The following is a 23,502-nucleotide window of genomic DNA, read 5'->3' as shown; positions in this document are numbered from 1 at the left end:
CATCTAGACCTGACGAATCAAAGGACAGCTTTTTGCTTGCCTTCTGAAAGGATGGGGACTTTGCATGCATTGAAGACAGAAATGAAACAACCGACTGAAAAGTGGGGGCTAACTTGGATGAAAAACAAAGGTTTTTTTGTAAGGCCTCAGCTGATTGGCTATGTAGGTAGTAGTGTGTGTGTGTGTAGGTAGTAGTCCTCAAAGTGTTCTACACAATGCAAATATTCTATTAACCTTGGGAGCCAAGCACTTAACACTCGGCCACAACGCTGCCTCGCACAAGTTTGATATTAGCCAACATTAATAACGTGACTGACTTCCTAAGTTTGATATTAGCTAACATTAATAACGCGACTGACTTCTTAAGTTTGATATTAGCTAACATTAATAACGCGACTGACTTCTTAAGTTTGATATTAGCTAACATTAATAACGCGACTGACTTCTTAAGTTTGAGATTAGCTAACATTAATAACGCGACTGACTTCTTAAGTTTGATATTAGCTAACATTAATAACGCGACTGACTTCTTAAGTTTGATATTAGCTAACATTAATAACGCAACTGACTACTTAAGCTTGATATTAGCTAACAGTTATAACGCTAACATTAATAACACGACTGACTTTTTAAGTTTGAGATCCATCCCATTTGACTGGGAAAGTGATTCCATATTACTGAATGATATGATATCTATTTACATGCTGTGCATGTGGAATCCCAACTCAGTCAGCACCTCCCTAAACAAACCCAAAAGCAATGTAAGAACATGTCAAATCTTTATTAACATTGAACAGCTACTTGCATCAGAATTCAAACGAACACAAAAGGAAACAAAAAAAATAATCTGGCTTGGTATACAGTTATAGAACAAAATACTTCATGAGTGCAGATAAAAAAAAACAGTGTTTATACATTTATCTCTCATACTTTAGTAGACTTTTGACATCCACTTACAGCATATTCAAAAAGCAGCAGTAATAGAATTATGAGGAAAAATAAAAACACAGTTTAAGATTTTAATCTCACAAACTCAAGTGCTAATCTTTTTTTTTTCTTTATACAAATAAAAACTGGTCTAAAAAGGCAGTGGCTTAGCATGTTATACAAATAGATGTGGAATGTGGGATTCATTTTTTTTTCACCTATACTATAGTAATGAAATGTGTACTTTATAAAATCATGAGACAAATCAAATCAGTACAGATAATGAAATGTGTACTTAAGCTCGAGATCAATCAAATAATCTATCTGCTTTGTGTTGCATGAGCGAATGATAAAAAAAAAAACATGCCTGAATAAAAATTCTTTACTTTAAGCTTTTCCTATATAATAACATACCAACTGTTTAGACCAAATTAATCTAGAGTTCTGGGGGACAAAGACAAAACAGAAAATGTTCTCTTTACAAGAACTCATGAAGTAAGTTAACAAACAATACAAGATACATTGCTGCTTAGCCAGGATACTGGCAAGAAAATGTAGTTTAAAAAAACAACAGGTATTGATAGATACTAAATGAAATGTAAAACTCTCTTCATGATAATTCACAACTAACAAAATACAGCCACTAAATGTAACATGGTTAAAATGTGCACAGATCATTCACACAGTTAGTAATGATGACTAAATACTGGTGCCACTCTTGGAGAAGATGTTTTCTGGTGAGAACAAATTGTGTGTTTGAAGGCCCACTTATAAACCACATCAGTTCTTTCTTGACTTACAGCCATACAACAAAACTATCACACAGTGCCGGGGAAGCCACTGGGTTTGGGACCACCTTCACCACCACCAAATTTGGTTGCCATTTTGTTTATGAGTGCCTGTACTTTAGGGTTGTTCTGATACTTGGAAATATTGGCAGGATTCATGGCAACATCCTGAAAAGCTTGAGCAACCTCAGGGTCCTGTGAACATTTGTTTGTTTTTAAATACCAGTACTTTAGAATATGTTCATATGAAACAACACATTTTCAAAACAAACTTGGAACTAATTTTTGTGACTAAAATTTTAAGGCGAGTCATGGCTAAGTGTTGAGCCCTTGGGCCTTTCTATATACCAGTGTATGCATAGGTCATGAATCTTATTGGGTATTAATGTTGTATTTATTTAAGCCAACTTATTTCAAATGTAACAAAAAGCAAAGGTCAAATTTTTAGGGAGGGAAATAATGGCAGTGCAAGTGGCAAGTTGAAGACATGTGGGAAGTCTTACAAGAAGAAGAATGCTATCTTGTCATACTGTACAGCTTGTATCAATAGTGTTATAATAGTTGAAGAGGTCACGTCTATTTTAGTTTTTATCAACAAATCAATGTGAAAATTTGTATAAAAGTAAAAAAACAACACAATATTAACCATGATATCAGCAGTATGAAAGCTTTATCACAAAATAAAAATCAACTTTAGGGTACTACCTGGAAAGCTTGCAAGAGTTCAGGATCCTGAAGTAATTGACTTAGTCCAGGCATGCCAGGCATTCCACCAGCTGAGCCTAAGTAACAAGAAAAACAAAAGTTAGGACTGACAACTGAGTAATTGTTAAATTACCTTTAAACTAGTAGGTCATAAGGTACATGTTTTAAGGCAGCCTCTCAAGTTATAAATACCACCTTTGAAAAGGTCAATTAAAAAAAAGAACCAGCTTTCAACACTTTCTTGTAAATTCATTTATAATAATAAAGTCTAAGGCACCATTCAATTCCAAAAATATCTAGAACTTTTTTTCTTATGTGTATCCAATAATATAATATCCAATCCAAAGATGACTTTAATACCATTAGTAGATGCATTAGGATATATTTTTTAATGTAGCTATAAGATGATAGTTAGGCACCAGTATAATTTTACAATGTATTCAATATTTTAACTATACCTGGGAATGCTCCTGGGAATCCAGCAAAACCACCATCTGCATCATTGTTGGCATTTTGCTGTTGCTGTTGAATAAAACAATGAAATAACTCTTTTAAAAGAAACCATTGAAAAGAAATTTTTATTGAAATTTGAATTCGCACTTATCATTATGCTACTTCCTTATCCAAATGACAGCATTACATTCTTTAATTACACAGGTAATTTCAAAGGCTAATCAAATCTTAAACCTCCTTTAGTTTTTCATATTCCTCTCGAGATTTTTTCACTCTCTCTCGTCTCTTCTTTAACTCTTTTTCTTCCTTGATTCTCTCATACTTTCTCTTGTGTTCCATTATTTTTTTGGCCTGAAGAAGAAAAAAAACTTGAATTAAAATTCAAACATCCTTATAGTGCTGATGAGGGATTGCATATATTGTTGGGATACATCAGAATTAGCAGCTACCACCCAATTAAACCACTGACATTTGAGAACAATCAGATTGTCTTCTTGACAAACCCCAAAACAGAAGCAGGGCATTTTGGGGCAACTGTTTAGTACAAAATGTTTTAGTCCCATTTATTATACAGTACATGATCATTTTAAATTAAAAAGAATGATACATACAGGATATCTATGTTTTATGTGTGTTTTAATGTATTTTTTATGGTAATAATTATAGTTATTTTTGTCTATTAGATTTAGGATTTAAGTTTGTTTAGTAATTATTGTTATGTCACTAACATTATAATGTGTGTGTGTGTGTATTTTATAATATTGACCAAAAAACAAACAAAAACCAAATGCAAATTCTAGTGCAAATGATTTATTTAATTTAATGTACCTCCAACATAAGAAAAAAAGAGAAATCTGATGAATGCCACCATGTGTGTTTCATACACTTCACCTATAATTTATGGGGGTATCATGGTCTCAAGTAGGAATAGGACCTTTCATACTTTATGTTATATATGTTTCCTCAGAATTGAAGATTATTACATCCTAGCTAAACCTGGATGGCATATAGGCTATGGCGGGAAGGGTTCGAACCCAGGACCATTGAGACAGCATACCACATGACTAAGCAGCCATACCTAGTTTGTAAGATGTGTTCATAAAATTGTCAAAAGTATTACAACTTTATTTTAGGAAAAAAATGGGGGGGGGGAAGGGTGTTAAAATATAGACTATAGCATTAGCAGTGTTTCCCAAACACTAAACTTTGCAAGGCTTGTCTAGGTGTTCCATGAACTATTGCAGTAATTAACTATAGATATGATTTTATTTCAAAAAGAAAATAGACTTATGAAAGATAGGTTTTAAATTGTAAAACTTCACAGCATGTTTTAAACATTTTGTACTAACAAGTTTTTTCAATGTGTGTTCACAATACCAATAAAAGAGACAGTGTTAAAAATTGATCCAGAAGTCAGTCAGTCAAAAAATGTGATTAACTTAAAGGACATTTTCCTCAACTAACTTTAACAGTTCACCAAAGAAAGCAATTCTTACAATCTTATCTTATCTTATATAATACAGACGTTACTTCAAAAAAGAAGATGATTACGTCCTACGCGTCATGCATTTAGTCATGCATATTAACCAATGACTTAAATTCTGCCAAGTCACTGGTTTTCCTGGCTAGCTCAGGCAACCCATTCCATGCTCTAATAGCACTAGGGAAGAAGGAGTATTTGTACAAATTTGTCCTAGCATATGGGACGAGGAATGTGCCTTTATCTTTGTGTCTTTCAGAGTATTTTATTAAATTTTGTTTTTGTATTTGAAGATTATGGTTCAGTGTTTTATGTATGATTGCTACTTTACTTTTGAGCCTTCTGTCCTGAAGGCTTTCTAAATTTAGTGATTTTACTAAAGGTGTTACTCTAGTCAAATGTGAATATTCGTTTGTTATGAATCTCACTGCTCTATTTTGTGTCTGTTCCAGTTTCTTAATGTTTTCTTGAGTTGAGGGGTCCCAAACGGAGGATGCATATTCTATTATTGGCCTAACCAAGGTTAAGTAACATTTTAGTTTTATGTTCTTATTTGATTTATAGAAATTTCTTTTAATAAATCCTAATGCTTTGTTTGATTTTTTTGTAGTTTCATCAATATGTGGATTCCATGATAGTTTTTCATTTATTATAACACCTAGGTATTTTGCGTTTTTAGTCTGTGATACTGGTTTGCCATGAATAAGATAAGTGGAATTAATTTGTTTTAGTTTTTTTGTTACTCTTAACAACTGACATTTTTCTGGGTGGAAAGACATGCTCCAATTTGATTCCCATTTCTGTAATTCATCTAATTCTCTTTGTAAAATATCTGTGTCTTGTGTTGTTTTTATTGTTCTATATATTATGCAATCGTCTGCAAATAATCTGACTTTTGTTCCTGAACTAATGCAATTTGGTAAATCATTTATGTAAATTAAAAATAGTAGTGGACCCAAGACTGTACCTTGAGGTACACCTGAGTTTACTGTTATCGGTGTTGATTTAGAGCCATTTATTATTACAGTTTGTTCTCTCCCTATCAGAAAGTCTTTAATCCACTGATGCAGTGGACCATTAATGCCGAAATATTTTAATTTTTTAAGCAAACTATGGTGGTGAACTTTGTCAAAAGCCTTAGAAAAATCTAGTAAGATAGCATCTATTTGTTCACTATTATCTAAACCTTTTGAAAAATCATCAATTAGTCCTATTAGTTGTGTTTCACATGATCTATATTTCCTAAAGCCATGTTGGTATGGTGTGAGGACATTATGTTTGTCTAAGTGGTTTATGATGTTGCTACATATTATGTGTTCTAGGATTTTACATGTGATGCTGGTAAGTGATACTGGTCTGTAGTTCCCTGGGTCAGATTTTTCTCCTTTTTTAAATAGGGGGGTGACATTAGCTTCTTTCCAGTCCTTTGGTACTCTGCCCTGGTTAAGTGAAGCCTGAAAGAGTGTTTTGAACACTGGGGCTAGCTCATTACTTAGTTCTTTGAGTAATCTAGCTGGAATACCATCAGGTCCAGAAGCTTTATTTGGTTTGGTGTTGGCTAATAGTTTTTGAATTCCATTTTCTTGTACTACTATATCTTCTATGTTGTCTACTTGGTTCAAATTCAGTAATATGTCTTTGTCTCCTGGGGCTGAGAATGCTGATGCAAAGTATTTGTTTAGAATGTTTGCTTTAGTTTCATTATCATTATGTATTATGTTATGTTCATCTTTTAATGGCGCTACGCCTGTTGTTTCCATTTTCTTAGACTTAATGTATGACCATAGGTTTTTGTTGTTATCTTTAGATATTACATTGTTTATGTATTCACTCTGCAGCTGTCTGCTTACTTTTTGGGTTAAGTGTTTAATTTTTATATACTTTTTGTAAACTCTTTCTGCATTAGTTTCTTTAAATTTTCTATAGAGGTTTTCCTTCTGTTTACAAAGCTTCTTTAGTCTATTATTAAACCAGCATTTATTTATTTTGTTTGATGTGTATTTAGTTGGTATATGATTTTCTATTATGCTTTTAAGATGGTTTTTAATGAAATTCCAGAGGTTGGTTGGTTGGTTGGTTGGTTGGTTAATGTCTTTTTCTAATAAGAATGTTTGACAAATTTTAAATTTTACAAATGTAGTTCTAGATCTAAATCTATTTTCAACTTGTATTTATAATAGCAATATGTTTGTGTTTTTATAAATCTTAAAATGTATCAATTTAGAAGTGAAATTTTCGGTAAATCTATGTCTAGGTCTCCACTAAGTCTTCGTTAATGGCTTTACCATAAATTATGTTTATGTCTGCTTACTAGATCTACAATTTTTCATTTGAAAAATCAACGAGGCATCTTAATTTTTTTCAAATTTTAAATATCTGTATTCAAGTTTTCTTAATGCCTGGTACAATTAAGCTAACAAGTTACATGAGAATGTTGTAATTTTATGTTGTTATTTTTAATCTACCTGCTATTTTCTGTATTTAGTATGATTACTTTAATGTAAAATGGTGTAGAATTTGATGCAAAATTGTTCTTATTACAGAATTATAATAGTCTACTATTTAAAAACAACAACAAACTAACTATCCAATGGAGTTTTGGTTAATAGCAGAAACTTAAACAAATGAAAGAACAAGAATATGTACTAAAGTGCTTGTCACTGAAAAAGAAAATAATTCAAGAACTGTTGCTTCTTCAAAATTTAATACTTATAATAAATAATAATTTTGAATATGATTTTATTAGTATAGTATAGTGAAAAAACAAAACAAAACTTATTATAAAAAAATTCAAACTATATAGAAAACTATAGAAAAGTAACAGAATTCTAAGATAGACCAGTTCTCATTCAAATTTAGAAAGAAGCATGTAAATATAAATGCAAATAATCTCAACCTTAAATTTATGTCTCTGTAAGGTTACATAGAATGAGACAACACATGTTCAAAAAATAAAAATTAGATCTATCCTAAACCTGCCCTTGTAAAGGTAGAGTGTCACCAAGGAATATAGATCATGACCTTCAAAGCTGCATTCTTTCTCAAGAATACTAAAGAACACCTTTTGAGAAGACAAACTGCATGGAGAACTGCCTATGCTGGAAATTAGATATACGACTTTACCCTCAAATTTGATGGGAAATAAAAAATAAAAAAGAGTGATAGGTATCTCTAACCAGTTTCAGCGGAATGGAGGATAAACCAGCCTTCTCTATTTAAAAAGCTATTGTAATAGCAGTAGTCCACCTGCTTAAACACAATATAATAAAGGTTACTTTTTTTAAAAATAGTTAACTGTGGGCCACAGGAAACAGATTACCTTTACACCATCTGCCCCATAGATCGCAAGGTCTGAAAAGGGAATACTTTTTTTTTTAAGCAAATTAAAAAAGAAAAAGAGGCGAGGGGGAATTAAATAATTGCACACTAAAAAAAAAAAAAGAATAGATCAAGTTCTATTGTCTAAATGATGATTATAATTATACGTCTTAAAGACTGAATGACTGTGAGGAACTTGCTTCACAGCTCTGGATCTAAATTCTAGATCTAGATAAGATTATGGATGAAAGCTGACAGAAATAGATCTGCAAGTTAACTAAATGCACTGGTGGACAAATAAATCTGAGAATTAGGCCAGAGACTTAAATTTAAAAGAAATCTATCAAGGACAAGGTCACTGTTGTTTTTATGTGTCCTCAATATTTCTAATGAGAAATATTGCCTTATGCTTATTGAACAGAATAATGTAGTAGATCTAGAATCATCTAAATCATTTTTGCAGTTACTTAAAATCATAAATACAAAAACAGTTTGTAAGTAGTATTTTATTTATTCAGCCTTCTTCACCTTTAAAAAATGGACTCTCCCAATCAAAGGTCAAGGTATTTTTTTTTTGTTTTTTTTGCTTTTCATTAGGATAGATACGTCTAGAATATCAACATAAAAACCTCAATCTAATACAAAAGGATAATACTCTCAATAGTTTAATAGAAGATCATATTAATATTCTTATGTTTAGGGATCATAGATCAGGAACATATAGATCTAAAATTTTTAATTAATTTTCCCCTTTTCACTTGATTTACTAGATAGATCTAGATTTACCATTTTTTTCCCCTACAAAAACAAAAGTTACTATCTAAGAATCACTTATATGTTGAGTATACTATATTGTTCAGTGTAATATATTGATCTAGCTTGAACATGAGACGATATGTACAATAATTACAGTAACATTTAGTGAAAATAGGTGACTAAGAAAAAATAAGTTGGGGTTGAAAAGGTGTTTTCTTACCCACAAAATAATAAAAAGGATGTGACAAGAAGTCTTTTTTTTTTTAAATACATTGTCTATTGATTTACAATGCACTAAAATAAGTGCCCACTATTACTTACACACTCTTAAACATACAAAGGTATCTTAAGTAACAAAATAAATAATCCTGCAACATAACCTTCTTTCATTCTTAGCAATGCAAATAATTAAAAAAAAGGTTTCTGGTAAATGTAACCATTGTGGTTTCCATCATGACAATATCTTAGTTACCCTCGACTAAACATAAGTGATAAAAGGTTAAATTTTCATATTTTGTCATCTGCAGCAAGTGACAGATTAGTGATGAGTGAGGGCTTTTAGAAATATAATGTCTTCATCTTCCTTGAAATAGATGCAAAGGATATTTTTTGTTCTACTTAAATCTAAAAGAGTACTCCGTATTTCAATTCACTGGTTTTAATTGGGTGATTTATAATATGAAAAAAAAAAGTGTATATACACTTCTGAAAGTGTTCCCTTTTGTTTTGTTTTTAAAAACTAAATATTGTATATTGTATGCACATCTGTATATACATTATTAAAATAATAACTAAACAGTATTTATTTTTTATATATTTTTTTTTGCCTTTAAATCATACGCTTCATGCAGATTATCTAATCTGAGTGACACACTTTTCTGATTCGTGCAAAATATTTTTCTTTAAAAAAAATTTAGATCATCATCTTTCCTTTGAGTTCCTCATGGAACATAGGGCCTCCGTAAAAACATGCCACTCTCCACTGTCTCTTGCTACTTTTGTTTATGGCTTCCCAGCTCTCTCCGGTCCTCTCGACCTCCTCTAGTATACTGGTCGCCATGTTCTTTTTGGTCTTCCTCTGCATCTTGTCCCCTGGGGAGTTCCACTCTAAGGCCTGCCTAGCTCTATTGGTATCTATTCTTAGGGTGTGACCAATCCATCTCTACTTCCTCTTTAAGATCTGCACCTCTATATTTTTTTGCCCACTCATCTCCCACAGTTTGTTCATTATTCTACAATGGCAACATATTTTTAAAGAAAATGTTTCATAGTTTATTTACGTCTTGGATGTTCCCTCAGAATTGAAGATTATTACATCCTAGCCCAAACCTGCATTGTGGTGTTTCAGAGCCAATTGTCTGAAAAAACTCTGGTAATGACAGTTAATGGAGACAATTGTATTTCACCAACTATTTTATTGAGCCTTTTTTAAATCAATTATTTTGCTAAATATGTTGCTTAGGATTACATTTCCTTTTATCAATCTAGTAAAACAGGTAAACACTTTTGTGTTCAAATGTCACAAATAAAACATCCCATTTTCCTAATCAAATATGCATTACTGTTATTCCATTTTTTTCTAAAATGTTCATTTCTCTTGGCCTAGTTGAACATTTGTTAATAAATATAAAAGTTATTACATTTGTTATACATAATTAGTTATCCATCTAAAAAATTACATGTTTATCTCTTTTTAAACCATATATTTGAAATCCAAGCTATAGTTATCATCATTATCTTCAAATTTTACTATTTAAGTATAAGCTTTAGAGACACCTGTAAAGTAAATCTTGCAGTTGCATTTAATGTGTGTTTTCATACAGTCAAGAGAAAGTTACTTTACTCCCCCACAGCACTCATTCATGAGAAGTGGTTAAAGTCCTGGGAGGAATCCGACAGAGCCTGTGGTGTCTGGCAGCCTATGCATCACGCAGATCACGACAATCCATGGTGGCCGTTGAAGAGGTCAGACCAAGCAATCATTGTGCAATGTAGGACAGAATACTGACCTATTGGGGCATACTTTGCCTGGTTTTGTCCGAACTATGACTCCCGTCACTGCATATCTTGTACAAGTGTCTTCAGTTCCGGGAGCTGGGGTGGGGGACGTGTCTGACAGTCACTCAACTTGTATGGAGGTTATAAGGCATTATGCCTTAAGGCCCAGTTTCTTGCCAGAGCACTACAGGAAGATTAGTCCTTCCTGCTCTGTTCCCAATCGGAGTTCATCTCAGGCCATTCAGACTGCTACTGTTAGTCCACAGTAAAATCAGTCTAGTACAGTGATCCCTGAGTGAAGCAGTAGGAATCCAGGACATGATAGAGACTAGTAAAGTGCAGTACAGCGATTGTGTTTCCAATTATAAAGTATTTGATTCTTTACTTATTAGACTCATTAAGGTATAATTTTATTTGGAGCAGAGTTGTCAAGTTCTTGTGTTTGTTGTTTTATTCGAGCACTATTTATATAAGCAAGTTAGTTTTGAAAACTTAATTAACAAAAATACATATTTCATAGCTATATAAAGTGATATAAATGTACCTTTATAAATGATAATTTAACTTCACCTCGATCATATAAAAAATGTTTACAAAAGAAATAATGGCACCTGTAGTAGATCAAATTTTTTCCTTTCAAAACAATCTTTTCTCTTCCCATTTTCCTGGACATATGAAATCTTCACTAGAGCTATGTCACTAAAAACCAGTCAGTGCACATACAATACTGGTCTGCAGTTCAAGTCACTTTTACTGTTACAACAGATGTACTTTTTAGTTGGGAGGGAGAAGTATGAAAGAAAATGTAAGGCTAGATATTTATTTTTTGTTTAGGCTTGAATTAGTCATTATTGAACAGCTCAAAGCACATAGGTCTAAAACTACTTTCAATAAGATTGTCTTCCTTCCTCTATCCTCGCAACAATAGAGAATCAGAGCAATCATTTCTTTGCAGCCTAACTGAAATATTAACTACTATTGCAATACAATGCTTTGTTGATGGTAGACTATAAATGCAGCACACCTCCAGACAAAAGTTACCAGCAGTTTTTTTTATTTTGTAAATCAAGAACGTTCATGTCTCATTCAGAACAAGATATACTTAACTAATCTTTTTTTTTTTAGTGAAAACAGGATGTGCATAGTTTATATATACATTATATATATATATATATATATATATATATATATAAATGCTGCTATGGCAGAGTATAAGGCGAATCTGAGAAACTTTTGTTCTCAAGTTCTGAGATTCCATAATGGGCACACCCAGGCAAGAATACCATGTTCTGCTGGAGACCAGTGTGGACAGCGTAGAGGTACTATTTCCCTTGCAAAGCTGTGCTGAGTCACACACATTTCCTGTAGGAGGGGTGATCATGTACCAGAAGGCTATCTTTTTTGGTGAGCCTTTCTCAGCTTTTTTTTTTCATAGTTACTATCTTTGTGTTTTTAAAACCAGAAATAGAAGCTATTGGGTTCAGCAGCACAAGAAGCAAGGTAAGGGGTAATTAACACAAGGCGATGCTTTGAGACATATTTTTAAAAAATATTATCAGCAAAAAATTTTAAGATCATCTCATCTCTGCCTGTGGTCCCTTCTAGAGCATAGGCCACCAACCAGCTTCATCCAGGCATCTCGGTTCTGGGCGAGTCTCTCCAACTGTCCCAATGTCCTGCCCATCTGCTTCCAAATTGCGGTGCCATGTATTCCTGGGCTGTCCCCTCTTCCTCTTTCCTTGGGGGTTACAGGTTAAGGCTTGCCTTGTTATGTTGGATGCAGGGTGCAAAAGATGCTTTGAGTAATCTTTCTTTTTTTTAATATTAGCAACAAATTAAAAAAATTGATGGAAATTCAATAGTTTCCATCAAAATAGACGAAAATCCTAGCTAGCCGTAGGATAATTTGAAGATTTAAAGAGCTTTTAATTTTTTTAAAGAGATCTGAAAAGTGCTATGTAATCTTCCTGGCACTGCACTTTCATGTTGTTTCCAATCACATGTACAAGAGACAAGAAGTAGTACTATGCTACTAGTTGGGAAGCCTTGGCTACTTACATTTGGTGTCACCTCATGCAACCATGCATTGGCATCATCATCATAATCTAACTTGCATGCTAAGGTCAGGTCATGATAGGCTTCTTCCCACTGACCCAACAATCTGAGTTAAAAAAGAACAACACATGAATCAATACAAATTATCTTAGGTTACAATTAGCACACAACAATTCTAGTTTATTTATAAAACTTACTCTGAACAAAATATTTTTTATTAATTTTTTTGTGGAAAATATACAGGTATCAACATATTTAATTTAAATGAAACAACACATGTGAAGGTATTGTAGCTTTTTCAGAAAGTGGGACAGTATACAACATTTATTAAAAAAAAAAAATGAAAAAAAAAAAAAACTCATTAAACTGACTGGTTTAATTAGTTCAAAGCAATTTTGATGTTAAAGCAGAGATGCCTACATGCCAAAATGGAAATGTGTATTCTCAGACCTGGAAATGTGTATTTTGAGGGGCTAATGTGTATTTTCCTAAAAATAAAGAAATATACTCAGGAAAGACTAAAAATCATTCAAACTCGTAATGTAGCAATCCTAAAGCTAACCACAGCATAAAGTTATATCAAACATTTTGTACATTTGTCAAAATATTTACACTTTTAGTCTTTCTCATAGACTTTTCTAGACTATGTTAGAATGATGCAGTTCTTGTCACTTGGCAATGATTTTATGATCATAATGCCTCTAGTGTTTTCTACATTCCATAATAGTGGCAACAGAAAATTCATTCACAAGAATGAACATTTTTATTACCAGTGAAATTAGACTTAAACCAAATGTAATGTTTTGCTTAGCTGGATCAGTGACATCTAAGACATCTAATTCTATAAAAGTAGTTTTGTCTATATTCAATTGCTTTACAAGGTATCCAGACACTGGAAATATTTTATCACATTTTAAAGAATTCAGATTTTCTTCTTTCAGACCATTCTTTGCAGAGTTAGCAATGAAAGCTTTAGTATTCTCTACAATCACTAATGCCAAACATTTTAAAGATTTTTTTCAGGCAAATAATTAGTTATTGAACTTGTTTCTAATATAAACGCTGGGCTATTGAGTCTGCTGAATAGATGTTGTAAGATAAAGCTATTTATTATGGTTTCTGGTGCTTGAAGTTGTTTTATAAATCAAATGTCTTGATGGAGGGCGCAAATACACTCAGCCTTCAATGCCCCTGATTTCATTCTTTGAATTTAGACCATCATAAGTGATGGAACTTGTCTAGTTGCTAGCTAGCTTTCGATCTGCCACAGAAGATACGTTCTGCAAGTCAAGGAACATCAGTTTGATTCCCTTTACCATGCTAGAGAGAGAGATTAAGCTCAACCACTATTTCTTCTATTAAAAACTCTGCCTTTTTAACTATTGTATCAGAAGAACTCTTTCCTGAATTTGGTGGTTTATAGCAAATTGAATCTAGAGCTAGAATAGGTCTAGATCTGTAAACAGTTTCATTAACAGTTGATTGGCTTTTAATGTGCTCAGGGCTATTTAAGGTAATTTAACAGTCCCACAGAATAGTAGACTCTATCTACAGTGAATGTGAAATACTAGTTGTGAATGTGAAATACTAGATCTAGACCTATATGATGATGTTAGAACAGCTAATTTTTCCCCCTTTTTAAATTTTAGATTCCCTAAAGGATGAGAAAGGAGATCAATACATCTCTTGAATTGATAAGATGGCAGAAATAGCTGTTTTTCGGTAGATCTAGAATTCTAGATATAGTAAGATTTCTAGAGCCTTGAGACTAGACCTAGTCAGTAGTCTAAATATATAATTAGATGTACTTTGATCTAGATTAGTTCTAAATCTAAGTCTGGTACACACCTGGTCACATCTAGATCTAGAATCTAGACTAGAATAAGATTTAAATCTAGATCTCATTCTAGAATAATCTAAAAAAGTCTAGTAATCTAGACTAATCTATTTAGGTCTAGGCCTAAATCCTAATTCTAGTATTTATAGTGTACGTAAATTCTATTATAATAGGTGCTTGACATCGTAAAATATCTCTAGTTCTAGATCCAGTCTAGATGAATTAGAACTAATCAATCAATTAATTCCCAATCAGTTTGAAGACATAATATAAAGTGACACATTGAAAGGAACTGCGTATTTTCAGATGTTAAACCGCTCGCGCATATTTTTGTGTTCATTTGCGTACAAAACATGCAAGATGTGTACTTATAGGCAACTCTGTTAAAGACATTTTGAAAGAAATAAAATGACCAATTCAAAAACAAGAATTAATCTACTTAAAAGGTGAGTCATGGCTAAGTGATCTAATGGTGTAAGGCTCAGATAATAGTTTATAAAAACATTTGAAGAAAAGCAATATTTTTTTTAGGTTTAAAGATAACTTGCACAAACAAGAATAATTGAAACTTAAATGTTCCCAATTGAAACACATAACAGGGACAATATATATGATAAGGCTTCTTCAAAAGTTAAAAACAGAAAAAAAAAACATTTACAGAAATAAACAGAAATCTAGCATAAATATAGATGCTGTGCCATAGATAATCAAGAATTAATCTGTTTTTAATGTAGTGAAACCTACCTGTAAGCTCTTCCTCGCCACTTGTATCCCTGAGCAGAATCTGCATTCAATTCAATGGCCTTTGTACAGTCATGTATGGCTTTCTTAGGCTTGTTTAACTTCAGGAATACCCTACAAGAAAAGAACAGATACAAAATTAGAAACATCCACTTGTGCAATAGTAACTAGCAAATTTACAATATGAAGATAAAATAATTATAACTTCTGAATGAATGAAGAAAAAAAACTAAATAGAATTCCCCATAAAAGTTCTCTAGGAATTTATCAGTGATACCATTTGATTATTTCATCTTTCAATCATTTCAAGCAGTTAATTTGAGGGGAAAAAAAAGCATTTGTTCTAACTTCTTAAAAAAAAAAAGGAAAGAACTTTAAATATTTCTAAAACAATTAGTTGTAGCTGAAGCAACACTTACATTGCTCTCTTAGCATACATGAGAGCAGAAGATGGATTCAATTTGATTGCTTCTGTAAACAACTCAATGGAGTCCTCAAGACGACCTGGATAATATACAGACCCTTCGACGTCAACAATTAAATTAATGTGAATAATCAATTCAAAATCGCATAATATTTAGAGCCCTATTTAAAATAAAAATTACTACAATAATAATAATACTACTAAATGTTTAGGAACAAATCAACACTAAAGTGCAAATTCATAGGTGCCAAATTAATAAGTAAGACAAATATTGAATTTTATGTATGATAATGCTGGCTTATCATTCTAAAATGTGTCCAATTTATCTTTATTTGTTTAATATATTTACATTAGCAACTGGCAGATGGAAAAAAAACATGTTTTAATGTTACTTTTGAAAAGTTATTTAAATTCTCTACAGTAACAATAATCATTTAATTTATCCAACAAACATAATGTATTATGTGTAGGCTCATGGTGCTATGAGAACAAAAGACGAAAACATGAGTTAATCTGACAAACTAATCTAAAAAAGTTTTGAACAGATAGCTCTTATCAAAGCAGCTTATTTTTTTAATTTTTTAAACAAAAAGTTCATATTATTCATTAATGTAAACATTTATATCATAAGGCAGCTTCTAGATTCAATTTTTTTTTTAAAATGAGGACAACTTTAACTATGATTTTACACAGGAGAAGTTAAACAAATTATACCTTCTGCTGAGGCATCCATGGCAGCTGATCTTTTGGCATCAGCTTCATCAATGATTTCATCTGTCACTTCAGCATTTTCATCTCCATACTCTGGCATGTCCTCATCATTGTCTTCAATAACACCATCAGTATTTAGCTCCAGGTCACTCTCAACATCATCATCATCTTCAATATCCTCTGTTGCTGATGCATCATTTGTGGCTTCAGGCTTATCTCCTTCTTTTGGGGATTTATCTTGCTTACGTGGTGGGATTGTTGCACCCAAACTAAAAGAAAAGGGTATAAAAAGAGTAAAGCAGCCTGAGAAAGATGTAAAGAAACAAATTAGAGCAAGGAGCAGAGAGACATTATATTAAATACCTTACATACGCAGACAAAAAAACAAGTTGGACTTTGCTAATACTGTACATTGCCCCGGGCGCATGTTTTGCTCACTACACCTCAGGGCCCAGTACAAGGTTGAATCTGGCCTATCACATATTTATTGATTATAATTGAAAATAACATAGCAAAGTCTGAAAGGGAAACTTACTTTACATTAAGACTTCAAGACAACAACTGTTAGCTTAAAAATGATACACTTATAACTTTAATATTACACTAAAGAACACTGAGCTCTACAAGAAACGCTAACACTAGACGCTGGATACATCACTCTTTTATCACACTCTCATAGCACACAACAATACAAAATGAACTCTCTTGCCAAGGGGAATAAGTCTACATACTAATAACATACACATACTACCAACATACACATAAACACAATCTCAACAACATCATCAATTATCGACAGAGACTCAACCGTGTTCTTTTCTGTATTAAGCATTAGTTGAACAGCGTGAACTCAGTCCAAACACAATATTACTATCCAAAAAAAAAGTGCAGGCTATAACTAGACCATTAACTATTTCATGATCCCAAAGAGTGACATTTTATATTAATTAACTTGAATTGTTGTTTTTTTATGTAATTATATAAAATTCTTCACCTTTCAAGATATTTTCTGTAAAAATCCAATTCTGGCAGATGTAAAATCTCTGGTGTCGCTTGGCATATTTTAACAAATGCCTTGAGCATCTGAAGCTGCTCTTGCTGAATGCTGGTTGCCATATTGTTTCTCTTTTATAGTGCACAAATACTTTTCAAGTATATCTTATCAAGAGTTTTTAAAACACTGAAAAATTAACCAAGCCTATATTAAAACTTTGTGACCGACCATCTCACAAAACATGTAAGTGTTGTTAAATATAAATTTGCTTGTAAACTATAAATTGTATAAACATCCTATACCTAAATTTAAGCTTTTTTTTTTTCTTCACATTATTTATAAATGACCAAAATGTATATGCCGCTTACATTTGTGGTCTGAAACTGAAAATCTTACATTTATTGAAGCATCACATCCGCTAGCGCTAATGGGACATTAAATTACTTTTCTTGACTAATAATGATTCGCAAATGCTTGATTTAGTGTTTAAGATGCAAATCAGGTGGTGTAATTTACAAAGATAAATAAAATGTTTACAAATAACCTTGACACAATCTTTAAAAGAAAGGAAGCTAAAGTGACAAAGTTCCCTTGCACCTCAAGTTGCAAAATCCACCATTATTTCATTCCACTGTCCAATGACATGAGATGGAATACTTGTAGCTTAGAATGAAATTTTTAAAAAATCTTCAACACCTAAAAATAGGGTGATGCATAGGCATACATTTTAGTGTTGCTTGAATTTAATAAAATATGATAATTGACTTTAAATGTGGAATTCTGATATCTTAAGAGGGTCTGTCATAATTATTATTACAATTAAAGCTTTGTTTTTAATGAGATTAAAATTCAAATGGTAATTTCTTTTTGATAGGTTTTTAACCCAAAAGCTCCCTATTTCTAGACCCGATAATTTGTTTATTTTATCAATTTTTACATTCTAAACAAGTGAAGTTCATAATTATAAATGAAATCAGATTTGTGAGCTAGAGGGGGGGGGGGGGGGGAGTCTCGCTGGCTGACATGCTCATCTTCATTGTTCCATGTCAACCAATGTTAGGTCAAAATACCACAAAAAAATAATAACTTTCTAACTGTTTAACTTACACTTATAATTTAAACACTATTGGAAAGTTCTTTCAAAGTATTTTTAATGATGTACTAACGAAAAAAATAATTTTCAAAGATAATTTTTTTATTTCACATCCCTATAATCTATATAGATCTAGAGACTGTCTGAAAAAAATTATGGCATGGTGTCCAGAATCAAATAATGTGGGTCAAATTTGTCTGAATTAAATGAAAACACATGGCTCTAAGTAGTCATCCTTATTCTCATTAAACTAAAGAAGATTTTGATACTTCATTTTCTTTTGTATGTACTATATATAGTAGATTCTTATATTAGGCACACCGTATTCGGGAACTAGGTCAAATTTTTATTTTATTTTTTTATTTGGTGACGGTTTAACTTACAAAAAAACTGAAAGCAGATTCTTATTCTGCAACTAAAGGACTATAAAAATAGCTGTGATTCTTTGAATTACCACTCATTGTCAAGATTTTATTTTAAAATAAATCAGGTCACTTCATGCTCCTATAATAAATGCAGTTTTTGTGCTTTCTCCTTTAGCGCACATCGATCACCGTTAAGAAACACCACTATGTTATTGCTAATAAATTATATCTGTGTTAATTAAAAATTATTTAGATTGTATTAAAAGAAGTAGATTCACTTCTGCAATATGTATTTATAGTATATTGTCTCTTTATATATGCCTACCTATACAATCTATGTGTAGAAACAGACAGAAATAAATCTCTATAAATCATAGATCTATAAATTAATTATTATAATTTAATAAACATGATATTTTCAACTAGGCTACATGTATTCTCTGTCTCTTTCTTTTAATTCCCATTCAAGGACCCTCTTCTTTTCATATTTTGGATGTTCGTTTAACATCCCCTCCCTCCCATAGATGCTTATAATTCTTTTCATGACTCTCTCCCCCTTCCCTCCACTGCCTGTATGATAGGTTGTGACACTACACGCTTAGTGTATACCTCTCCTCACCACCAGCTCTCGCCTGGCGTGATCACCTGCAGTGGGCATGGTCTCTGGCTTCAAATTAGCAGCCCGCACTTTTTCTTTCATTCATAAATTATATATTCTAGATATCTCGATCTAGGTCACTTTTATTCATTGAAAAAATCATAGATTTATTAATCCCAGTAATATTTCTTATTACGATTTTGCCTTGTGCACTATAGGAGAATGTGTTAAATTCATTATTAATGTTGAAACACCTCCTTTTTTAATTTTATTTAACAGCTTACGGAATAAATGTGATTGAAATGTCTTTCTAAAGATGTTTGGAAGCTTATTTTGATAGATCCACCAGCCTACGATCAAACAGGCTCATAATATAGCCTTCATCCCTTTTATGGGTATGAATTGCCGGGGGAGGTTTATACAATAGCTTTACATACTTGGTTACCGAGAATCTAAAAAACTGCCATCTGCTTTGGAAAAGCAGAACAAAAATACAGAAACTTATCTAAAATTGGACATGCACTGTCCCGAAACATCGTTTTTAGCTCCAAACATAAAAATAAGTTAATTATAAACAAAAAAAGCGAGAATTCGATGAGCTGTGCCTAATATAAGAAGCTACTATATCATGTGTCGAACCAGGCATTGTCAAATAATGCGCTGTCAAAGTCAAACTTTGAAATTTTGGCCTATGCCTATGAATCTAGATTCTAGGACAGGTGTCCGAATACTCGGAATAGCATAGATTCTAAATAATAAACTACTGACTACTCTAGTCACTAGACTAGTGAAGTGTCTCTTAATTAAATAGACTTCTAAGTGATTAACTATACTTATAATTTTTATAGGAGGCTAGATAAATTTAGTTTAGATCTAGTCTAGATCTAGAATGTGGGTGCAAAAAAAAAAAAAATGCATAAAAATCTAGACGATTTGTAGATCTAGACTCTATATGAGTCGATCTAATCTTAAATCTAGATCTAGGAATACTTACACAATTTTGAATAAAATACTTGCTTAAAATGCATAGAATCTTCTCGACACTCAAAGTATTTCTCAGTAGATCTAATTCTAATGGTTTGTGTTTTGTATAGTATGTACTGGACTATTTCTAGCGGTGGGTGGTATCGATTATCTTTCAACATATCGATTTCAACAGCTGTTGAAATGTTATGATCAGCCTCTGCGTTTTTCTGTAAGTGGAAATACTTCCGCACTTACTTTACTTTTAGTAGTATTATTATCACTTTAAGTAAGTAATTATCACTTTTTTTTCAACTATTGCTTTAAATGTTGGAATCTTTGAACCATGTTGGGCGACTGGCTATATACATTTACCGATTCTCAATTGGCTAGTGGGTAAAGGGATTTGGGGGCTTGGGGAGCTTGATGGACTCTTTAGGGGCCCCTGCATTTTGACATTCGACATCATGACATGAGATAATGTACCTAATAAATATTTAAGTCTAAAGTGTGGAATACAATGCAACTGCCTGCAACCTGATACATAACAACATGAATAGCAAGATAACATGATATTGTTATAATGTAAAAAAAAAAAATGTGCACTCATTTGGGGGTCCCCTCAAGTGGAACTGTGGGAGCCTGGGGGATTTTCAAATTTTGACCCACTCTTCAACTACCCTATCTACGTCACTGTAATTGGCACACATTTAAGCTACTATACTACTATTTATAATAATAATAATCAGGGAGAGGGGGGGGACTGGGTGTCGGCCCGGGCAATAAAATACGATTCAGCCCACAACTTATTGATTGCATGATTGCATATGATATGTATAAAACTAAACCATATATGCAAACTTGATTTACATGTAGATAGAATTATTTATTTTGTAAAATTATAATCTACACTTGATGGCGCCAATTAGTGTTTTACGCTCTGGAGTGTCGTCTCGATATTATGTTCTCGGGTCGAACTCCCTCCCCGACCGCTCGGGATGTTTGGGATATTTTGAAGTAACAACTAAAACATTTAAAGCAAAACAAACCAAAAATGTGAAAAGGAAGTGACGTGAAACATTCTTGCAATAAATATAAATGTATCCGTATTCAAAGAATAAGAAAGGTCCCTTATTAACCCTTATATCAACCATCTGTTGAACTAGCTTACAAATCGTCTCTGCTTTTGTGTCCATAACAGTTTCTAGTGAAAGTCAGCCGCCTTCAATATGAAACCCTGCAAGTGTTCTTTATATGTAAAAAAGTGTAGAAGCCTATTACTTTACTTTATAATACGAACATTTTAACAGCATTCAAACTAACTCAAAAGTGTAGTTGGTGATTTCAAAATATTCTCCCCCCTCAGTTCATTAATAGCCATTGGGACAATAATTACTAGACAGCAGTTTTTGCTATCATCTGTATAAACCATCTCCACTGACTCCACAATATATAAACATCGGCCTTATAGTCCAGGTGTCATATTTCTAGTCATCAATTTCTTACGTCAATTGTTAACTCTTTCTCTCCTAATCGATGATACTAACGTTGATTCCACCAGAATGTGGTAAAAAATTACGGAGAGAAAGAGTTAATGCCTACTCCGGTAAGTCAACGTCAAGTAGCATGATTGTCTCAACACACCACTCTACTGTTTCGTGATCGCATTTAGAGACACTCCATTATTTAAAAAAAGACATCCGAGGTTGAAGAGGTGCATGTCTATCTAGACAGGCTTTATTATAGTTAGGAGTTAGAGCGACTAAACCTGCATCTTTATGGATAGGAGTTGGTCTTTCGATTGGTCTACTGCTTCGTCTAACTTGGCATGATCTCCAGGAGTAAATGGAGTTGTGAAATTTGTCATGAGATTCAGCAACGTTCCCCTATTAAACTGGCGAGGGGAATTTTAAATCAGTCATTTGACTGCATCTCTTGAGGATTTCAGCAATTTTCGCTTTTCATCTCTCAGTTTTAGCGGCCCCCGAAAGAGGAATAGATGCTATTAATCTGTGTGGTCTGTCTGTCCGTCCGTCCCTCCCGTTTATTGAAAACCCGACATCATGATATTTTAGACCTTTCAAAGTTTTGATGCAAAGGCTACTTTTTTCTTTTCTGAAAGAGAAAAATTTAGTTTTTAAAATCTTCTATGCATGGCAAGCAGTTTTTTTTTCAGAAAAATTCACAATTTTTACTATTAATCTTATATTATAAAGTAGAATGTGAGGCGTATGTATGTATGTATGTTACTTATAGACATCAAAACCGCTTGACCAATCTTGATAAAACTAGGCAGGAATGTTCCTTGGGTACTAACTTAGACCGTAGTGTATGTATTGTAGCCCTAAAACAAACTTAAGACCCTCAAAAAAAAAAAAAAAGTTGTCCGACTCTATTAAAGCAATAGTATTTATGGATCTAGGCCATGGTTAACAATGTTGACATGAGAAAAGATCGAAAGGATTTAGACCTAGATCTAATTTTAAAAGAAATACACTTTGCGCAGATAGTTTTTTACTTTGACACATGAAAATACAAAAGAAGATCCATTGATTTCATTATATAATAAAATTAACCTTCAATTTTGTGTTTCAAAAGCATTTTTTACATAAATTAGTTCCTGATATCTGTTACTACAGATTTCCTGGCGAACATCCTTTCATTAGACATTACCAAATGGTTACACATTTACATCTACTGAGTCTATTCCTAGGCCTAGGTCTAAAACTCTTATTGAACTCTAAGATGATAAAACTTCTTTTCGCAAAGATAGTTTTATGCTTTAACACATAAACATACTAATTATTGTCCATTCATTTCATATTTTAATCAAATTAACATTCAAATTTGTTTTTCTAAAGCATTTTTAATACATTCGTTCACTGTTCGCCGTGTTGAGATAGACATATATTCATTCATGAAAAAAGGTCACGTATGCGCAACACAACTCTATAAAAGCCAATTTTTAACTCTAGACTCTAGATTAGTGTAGATTTAGATCTATGTCTACCTCAAGATCTACTTTATACTTTAACACATGAACATACAAAATTAAGTCTATTCATCTCAAATTTTAATCTAATATATGTAGGCCTAAAAGCAAATGTTTTAATTTGAAAAAATGGATTTAAGCCTATTAGCTATTTTGATTTCATAGCTTCCTTTTTACAATGACACATTCGCTTTACTTATTACATTATTATTTCGTTTAATTGTTTACAAAACACTCTCACCTATATCGACAGTAATGCGCAAATAAAGACCCGCGGGTCTCGGATAACATATGTCTAGTACTT

At 32.5% G+C, this 23,502-nt stretch overlaps 1 protein-coding gene across 1 annotated transcript; it reads right to left on the bottom strand.

Annotated features, from left to right (window-relative positions):
* Window positions 1-762: 762 nt before the first annotated feature.
* Window positions 763-20,387, bottom strand: LOC106053622 (hsc70-interacting protein-like). The gene is made up of 10 exons (XM_013209204.2): window positions 20,238-20,387; window positions 17,188-17,373; window positions 16,197-16,462; window positions 15,478-15,562; window positions 15,062-15,172; window positions 12,484-12,586; window positions 3,108-3,224; window positions 2,879-2,942; window positions 2,421-2,497; window positions 763-1,910 (listed from the first exon to the last, which is right to left on the bottom strand). The coding sequence occupies exons 2-10, from the start codon at window positions 17,307-17,309 to the stop codon at window positions 1,746-1,748; spliced, it is 1,110 nt and encodes a 369-aa protein (XP_013064658.1). The 5' UTR covers window positions 17,310-17,373; window positions 20,238-20,387; the 3' UTR covers window positions 763-1,745.
* Window positions 20,388-23,502: the final 3,115 nt, after the last annotated feature.

The sequence above is a fragment of the Biomphalaria glabrata genome, chromosome 8, assembly GCF_947242115.1.
Source record: "Biomphalaria glabrata chromosome 8, xgBioGlab47.1, whole genome shotgun sequence".
NCBI classification, from domain to species: Eukaryota; Metazoa; Mollusca; class Gastropoda; family Planorbidae; genus Biomphalaria; species Biomphalaria glabrata.
The sequence above is the reverse complement of the archived record's forward strand: the minus strand, read 5'-3'. Positions and strand labels throughout refer to the sequence as shown.

Coding starts and splice junctions, on each gene's coding strand:
- LOC106053622 (XM_013209204.2), bottom strand. CDS start 17,309: ATGGCAACCAGCATTCAGCAAGAGCAGCTTCAGATGCTCAAGGCATTT. Junction 15,563..16,196: donor CATGGATGCCTCAGCAGAAG/GTATAATTTGTT, acceptor TATATTATCCAG/GTCGTCTTGAGGACTCCATT. Junction 3,225..12,483: donor TGCATGAGGTGACACCAAAT/GTAAGTAGCCAA, acceptor TTTCTTCTTCAG/GCCAAAAAAATAATGGAACA.